This window comes from Mandrillus leucophaeus, unplaced genomic scaffold (assembly GCF_000951045.1).
Source record: "Mandrillus leucophaeus isolate KB7577 unplaced genomic scaffold, Mleu.le_1.0 Scaffold8, whole genome shotgun sequence".
In the NCBI taxonomy this organism is placed as follows: domain Eukaryota; kingdom Metazoa; phylum Chordata; class Mammalia; order Primates; family Cercopithecidae; genus Mandrillus; species Mandrillus leucophaeus.
The window spans coordinates 1,467,120-1,474,451 of NW_012108696.1; the positions used below are offsets into that span (position 1 = coordinate 1,467,120).

The 7,332-nt window shown below is 60.1% G+C and overlaps 1 protein-coding gene across 1 annotated transcript in view; it reads right to left on the bottom strand.

Moving 5' to 3' along the window:
- MAP2K2 (mitogen-activated protein kinase kinase 2) overlaps positions 1-7,332 on the bottom strand; it is a 20,327-nt gene that overhangs the window by 2,662 nt on the left and 10,333 nt on the right. The window contains exons 5-8 of the mRNA XM_011967351.1: positions 6,457-6,670; positions 4,563-4,627; positions 2,387-2,448; positions 1,458-1,503 (exon numbers count right to left, since the gene is read on the bottom strand). Coding sequence (XP_011822741.1) covers positions 1,458-1,503; positions 2,387-2,448; positions 4,563-4,627; positions 6,457-6,670 — 387 coding nt within the window. The remainder of the gene's footprint in view (positions 1-1,457; positions 1,504-2,386; positions 2,449-4,562; positions 4,628-6,456; positions 6,671-7,332) is intronic.

A 7,332-nucleotide genomic window follows, 5' to 3' on the forward strand; every position in this document is an offset into this window, starting at 1 on the left:
CTGGGAGACGGAGGTTGCAGTGAGCTGAGATTGCGCCACTGCACTCCAGCCTGGGCGACAGAGCAAGACTCTGTCTCAGGGGAAAAAAAAGAAAAGTTATTTCAACATTAGTACTCCTCTCTATTTATTTATTTATTTTGGAGAGGCACAGTCTCACCATGTTGCCCAGGCTGCCCTTTAACTCCTGGCCTCAGCCATCCCCCCACGGCACTAGGATTCCAAGCGCCCACCACTGTGCGCAGCCTGCCTCATTAAAAAAGAAAAAATGTCACATGTGCCAGGTGCAGTGGCTCACACCTGTAATCCCAGCCCTCTGGGAGGCTGAGGTGGGAGAATCATTTGAGCCCAGGAGTTTGAGACCGGCCTGGACAGTTAGCAAAACCCTATCTCTCTAAAAAACTAGCTGGGCAGGTCGGGCACAGTGGCTCATGCCTGTAATCCCAGCACTTTGGGAGGCTGCGGCAGGCGGATCACCTGAGGTCAGGAGTGTGAGGCCAGCCTGGCCAACATGGTGAAACCCAGTCTCTACTAAAAATACAAAAATTAGCTGGGCGTGGTGGCGGGTGCCTGTAATCCCCGCTACTCGGGAGGCTGAGGCAGGAGAATCGCTTGAGCCTGGGAGGCTGAGACTGCAGTGAGCGAGATTGCTTCATTGCACTCCAGTCTGGGGGACACAGTGAGACTCCGTCCAACCCTCAGGAAACATACAAAGCTGAAGCCACATTCCGGCATCACAAGGCGCACGGGTTGGGCGCCTGTAGCTGGCATCTCTTCTTTTCTTACAGGCACAGAAAGTAGCGGGCTGTCTAGGAGGGCGGGGCTCCAATCCACCCATCAGCTGTGGAGGGGTTTGAAGGCTGCTGACGGTGGCCGTGGTGCAGGACAGCACCCGGGGTGCAGGCTGGGCTGAGGGGCAGGAGGATGACGCCCAGGGCCCTCCTCTGAGGGCATAGGCCCCACTGGGAAGGCGAGTTTTGGTGAACAGCTAGGCTTCCGAGGGTATCGGAGGATGGGAGTTTAAGGAGACACCAAAGCACCCACAGCCTCGGGCGACCTGCCTGCCACAGTGTGCACAACAGGGACGGTCACCCTTTTGTTTGCAGGGAAAGGAGCTCAGGGAGCTGAGAGCTGCCTCCAGCTTCTCATGAGGACAAATGAGCCTGGGGTCCCATCCTGTGGGTGCGGGACCAGCACCAGGCAGGAGCAGTGGAGCTCAGAGCCCACAGCTGTTCCCACGCACACACCCTATGCTCCCCGCAGCCACTCCAGGATGGCTTCTCTCGTGGACGAGGGAGACCCACAGAGGGTCCTCGGTGTGGCCTGGCACATCTGGACTGCCCACATCCTGGTCGCAGGTGCTGGCTCCCGGGGCAAAGCCAGGCCCAGCAGCCTTATTTCCTGGGGCCCAGGTGGCAGCCTGCACCCTCCCGGCCCCAGAACCCGCTGGCATCACTCACCGTGAGCATCTTCAGGTCCGCCCGCTCCGCTGGGTTCTTGATGAGGCTGGGGGTTCCAAGAGGCAGGACCGGGAGGCAGTAGGGGAGACAAGATAGGGCAGTTAGCTGGTGGCCCCAGGGCACCTGCGTTTTGGGCTTTGGGCTGTGGCCGGGGGAGGCCTGGATCTGTGGCACAGACCTGCCTGCTCTGCTCTGCCGCCTGGCAGCGGACGAGGGCTCCACCTCTGCCCTTTGGTGCCAGGGGCAGGACACCCCTGTGGGGAGAGTGAGAGGGCGGGAAACCCCGCCTGGTGGGTCAGAAGCCTGGACACAACCCTAGCTAACTTTCTAATAAAAACCTTCTTCAGACACAGAGCAGCCCCGTGTGTGGGTCAGATGCTGTCCCCGGCCTGCCGGAGGACACGTCAAGGGCCCAGGACAACTTTAGCACCAGGAGTGCGGTGCCATTTCACAGCGCCCCCAGCTCAGACACACGGACCGGCCCTATGGGCAAGTGGGTGTCCCCAGCTCCTCCCCCGTGGTCTGTGGCCCATGCCTGAGGCCCACGCCACAGATGCTGCTGGGTGCTTGGGGGCAGGAGAATGGAGAGGGGTTGGCAATCCTCCTAGAACCTGCAGGCGGGCCTCGGGGAGCCCATGGCCAGCACATCAGGGGTCCGCGGACCAGGCAGAGGCTTCCCCGGCTGCAGACGGTGAAGCAGGGACACCGTCATGTCCACAGGGCCTGCAATCCTGCTTCACCCCCAGGCTCGGGGACAGGATGGCATGGCAGCCAGGAGCTGCAGCGCCACAGCCCTGGGAAAGGGAATCTGGCTTCCTGTTGGGCTCAGAGTCCTGCGTGACCCTGCACTGGGATTCTGGATGGGCAGGCTGGAAGGAGTGGCACATCTGGGTCCTGGCCAGGGGTGCGGGCGGCCCGGCTCCACCTACCATTTATTGACAAACTCCTGGAAGTCGGGGGTGAACACACCGTTGGGCAGCTTAGGAGGCGGCTGTGGAGGAGAACAGAGGGTGGGGTCAGCCCTGGGCGTCTTCAGGGACCCTTGGCTGTAGCCCTCCCAACCCCTGCCTGTCCTGTCCGGTCACCCACCCTGCAGGCCTGGCCGACACCACATGCCAGCTGAGCTGCACCCTGTGAGAGCTGGCCTTCTCCCGGAACTTCTCGTTTGAGAGTCATGGCTGGTTGGAGGGAAGGAGAGAGGGGTGCACCCCCCTTTTATAAGCAGGACAACCCCTCGAGCATCATCACTTGCTTCCTTCCCCAGTGATGCTGGCTGAAGGATGAGCTTTGGGACTGGGCCCCACAGAGGAACAGCTGGGTCCAAAGTTCTTTGGTTTTGAGACAGAGTCTCGCTCTGTCGCCCAGGCTGGAGCATAATGGAGTGATCTTGGCTCACTGCAGCCTCCGCCTCCAGGGTTCCAGCGATTCTCCGGTCTCAGCCTCCCGAGTAGCTGGGATTACAGGTGCCCGCCACTGCACCTGGCTAATTTTTGTATTTTTAGTAGAGACAGTATTTTTTACCAGGTTGGCCAGGCTGGTCTCGAACTCCTGACCTCAGGTGATCCACCCGCTGTGGCCTCCTAAAGTGCTAGAATTACACACCTGAGCCACCGTGCCCAACCAAACGGGGTCCAAAATTTTAAGCCCAAGCACTGGGGAGCCCGGCCCAGCACACACGTCCCTGGAGGGGGAGCGGCCGTGGAAGTGCTGCCAGCAGTGCAGGGTCAGGCCTCTCCTGCGCAGGGGTGGGAAGAGGCAGGGGAGCAGTGGGGGGATGTGTGCACCAGGCCTGGGTGTGGCTGCCAGGTGCAGGGAGAGCTGGGTCACCAGGGCCACCCCACCTGGCCCTGTCATCATCTCGCCACCCAACCCCAGGCCTAGCCCAGTCTGCAGGCAGCTTAGATGCCTGTTTCTCTGCCCCAGCTCCAAAGAGCTGCCAAAGACACAGAAGCCCACAGAAGGCTCAGGGAGGTGGCCCGGCCTGGTCATGTGGCCAGCAGGACCTTGGGGTGCAGTCCTGTGCCTCCCTGACAGCTGCAGGCCTGGGAGGAGGCCAAGCCCCTTCTTGTGCCTTGGTTTACTCATCTGGGCGGTGGAAACCCTCACACTTGGCTCACGAGGTGGTTACGGGGACTGACGGAACAGGAGCCACCCCAGGACCTATAGGTCCTTCTAGGCTCTCTGGCCTCCTTCCAAGAGGCAAGGGCCACGCCTGTCCCTTTCTCCGTGGAAGTGGGGTGATTTATGAGTCCACACCCATGGGCTCCTGGACGCTCTAATGCAGAGACACTGGACCACCGCTCAAGCAGTAGGCTGGCTCCTTGGCCTGAGCCCGGGGCTGCTGGCATGTACCTCCCGCTAGACTCAGGGCGAGAGGCTGTGGCGGGAATTCTGGGTGCGTCTTCATAAAAACACAAGGCCCTTGGGAAGGAGCTGGGCTTGTGCAGCACAATGGAAGACGGGAGATGCGACGCACGTGGAATTGGTTCAAGAATCACTTGAACCTGGGAGGCGGAGGTTGCAGTGAGCCGAGATCAAGCCACTGCACTACAAAGCTAGACTTTGTCTCAAAAAAAAAGAAAAAAATAGCTGGGTGTGGTGGTGCGCACCTGTAATCTCAGCTACTCGGGAGGCTGAGGCATGAGAATCACCTGAGCTTGGAAAGTGGAGGTTTCAGTGAGCCGAGATGGCATCACTGTACTCCAGCCTGGGTGACTTTTTTTTTTTTTTTTTGAGGCGGAGTCTCGCTCTGTCGCCCAGGCTGGAGTGCAGTGGCGCAATCTCCGCTCACTGCAAGCTCCACTTCCTGTGTTCACGCCATTCTCCTGCCTCAGCCTCCCGAGTAGCTGGGACTACAGGTGCCTGCCACCGCGCCCAGCTAATTTTTTGTATTTTTAGTAGAGACGGGGTTTCACTGTGTTAGCCAGGATGGTCTCGATCTCCTGACCTCATGATCTGCACGCCTCAGCCTCCCAAAGTGCTGGGATTACAGGCGTGAGCCACCGCGCCCGGCCCAGCCTGGGTGACTCTTGCTCTACTCAAGAGAGAGATTTTGCTTCCAAAAAGAAAAAAGAAAAGAAAAGCCAAAAGGCGTCGAGCACAAACCTCATTCACAATATAGTCCAGCAGTTCGAAGATGGCCATGGCGGGCCGGCTATCCATCCCGTGACCTGCACAGGGAGAGAGATGGAGGTCAGAGGGGCCAGTGGCCACCTCACTACTTCTGGGGGTTGGGCTCCCAGGGGGCTGATCACCACCGGGCACCCTCCTCCCCACGATAGCCTAAATCGGAGGTGGGTGTGCAGAGGCACAGGACAAAGCTCCTCTGCCTGACGCTGCGTTCCATTCCCCGGGATGCCTGAGCCTCTAGTGAATTAAAAAAACGGCAAAAGGAACATGAACATTTTTTGAGAAGTCACACATTTGGCTCGGTGAGGCTTGCCGGACGTGCCAAAGTCATCACCCTCCTCTCTGGCGGGCAGGGGGAGGGACGGTGCTGACCGCAGGCAAGGACAGCAGTGTGACCTTGCATGGAGCTGCTGGCGGTGATGGTAGCAGGCCCCAAGTGCCATTCAGGGCGGGAGACTGGCTAGGGGTGGCTGACCCGTCTGAGAACCAGCTGGCCAGGCCTGGGCTTGGCCGCTGGACTTTCACCTTCCGCCTGTCCCAAAATGGGCAGGCGGGCTGGGGCCCTGGGCTGGGGGCAGGGCTGGGGACGGTGTACCACCTGGCAGGGGCTGAGGCCAGGCCTGAGGATAAGGACTTGGGGGACTCTCCCTGGGACGAGATCAAGACATCCCAGCAGTCTGGCTGGAGGGGAGGGCTTGGGTTTGCCAGTGCTGTGAAAATCACCTTCTCACAGCCCCAGCCCGGCCAGGGTAGAAGGACCACAAAACGTGGCCTGCTCGTGTCATAAAATACCACTCAGCCTTTCAAAAGGAGCCAGGCTCTGACACGCACCACAGCGTGGAGGACCCTCAAGGACACCGCTCTGGGAGAGAAGCCACACACAAAACACAGAAGGCCACACAGTGTGTGATCCCGTTTCTGTGAAATGCCCAGGACGGGCCAGTTCACAGAGGCAGGAAGGGGACGGAGAGTGACGGCTGATGGGGACAGGGTTTCCTCTTGGGAAGCTGAGAAGGTTCTGGAATTAGAGGTGATGGGGCGCAGCACTGTGACTGAAAACCACTGAAATGAGTGCGTTGTGGGGGGTGCTTCAGTTCGGAAACGTGGTTTTAAAACCAACCAGAGTCCGCTACAGGGTCCTTTGGGGTCTAACTCCACTAACTCTCCCTGATGTCTGACTTCAAAAAAAATCACAGGACCCTCCCGTGACTCTGCACCAAGCAGGGTCGGCCCCGGTTCCTCCCTCAGGCGGTGGAAGTGTCCGCTCAGGCGTCTCTGGCTGGCGTCTGGGAGCTCCCGCTCCCGAGGTACCCGCCCTAAGCGTCGGATTGTCCTCTGCGAGCCCAGCTGTCCCTGGGGCCTGAGCCCTCCCACCCCCTCCCGGGCTGCGTCCCCTCCTGTGTGTGTTGGGGCCGGAGCCAGCAGGCCACTGAGGGCCATGCCAAGTCAGATCTCCACTTCGGGGCTCCCTGGAAGGCTTGGCCTGCACACAGGAGCGTGTCACCTGCAGAATCCAGGCTCTGCAGTGGCCAGTTTCTTCCACTTTTCTGTACGTCTGAAGGCGTTCAGGATAAAATGTTGGAAAATCTAACTGCCCAGGGGCTTGGCGGCAAAGCTGCGCTCCCAGATCCCGCCAGCTGGCAACAACAGGTGCAACTGCCTGGACAGAACAGGTTTGGGGCACTCACTGCTTCCAGCTCTGTCCCGGGAAACCCCAGGACCATCTGAGGACTGCTGACCACAGTCGGCACCATCCAGGGGGACAGGTGGTGCGACAGGGGTAGAGGAGAGGCAGCTGCTGGCCCAGGCACAGCAGGCCCCGCACAGGGTACTGCGCGTCCGGACCGGAAGTTGCAGACGCAGGCCGTACCGCTGATGGGGCGCCCGGGGGGTCTCGGCCGAGGCGAGATGCTGTGAGGCTCTCCTTCTTCCCCGTCGACCACTGGCCGGCCAAAGATGGCCTCCAGCTCCTTGGCGTCGGGCGGGGGGATGGGGTACCTTCCGATGGCCAGCTCCACCAGGGACAGGCCCATGCTCCAGACGTCCGACTGCACCGAGTAATGTGTGCCCTGCAACCGCTCCGGCTGCAGCAGAGGCGGGAAGGAAAGAGCCCAGAGGGGCGAAGATGGCAGCTGGAACCCGGGAGGCTTGCCCCATTACAGCTCCAGTCACCCTCTCCATGGCTAATGACCACAGCAATGGACGGAGAGCTGTTAAGCAATTCTACCTCCCGGCTCAGCAACCCAGGGCCTCCCTGCAGCACTTGCTGAAGAGGCTCCAGCCGGACGCCTGGAGCTGGTGTGGACCGCAGCTCTCGAAGAGCCCACAATGCTCAGCGCTTTTGGGAATGGACGATCGGCCCCAGGAAGCAGGGGCCTCCTTCTCCACGGCCAACATCCAGAGCCTGCTCCAAGGCTCAATTTGGCAGGCTGCTGAATCCCCAGTCATTTCCTAAAAGACCCCAGAGTCCAATTTCTTGGTCCAGAAATGAAGTAAGGGCCGGGTGTGGTGGCCCATGCCTGTAATCCCAGCACTTTGGGAGGTTGAGGTGGGACCCCAGGAGTTAAGACTAGGCTAGCCCATATGGCGAGACCCCGTCTCTACCAAAAGCATTTTTTAAAAAATCAGCCAAGGCTGCCGGGTGCAGTGGCTCCCACCTGTAATCCCAGCACTTTGGGAGGCCGAGACGGGCGGATCACGAGGTCAGGAGATCGAGACCATCCTGGCTAACACGGTGAAACCCCGT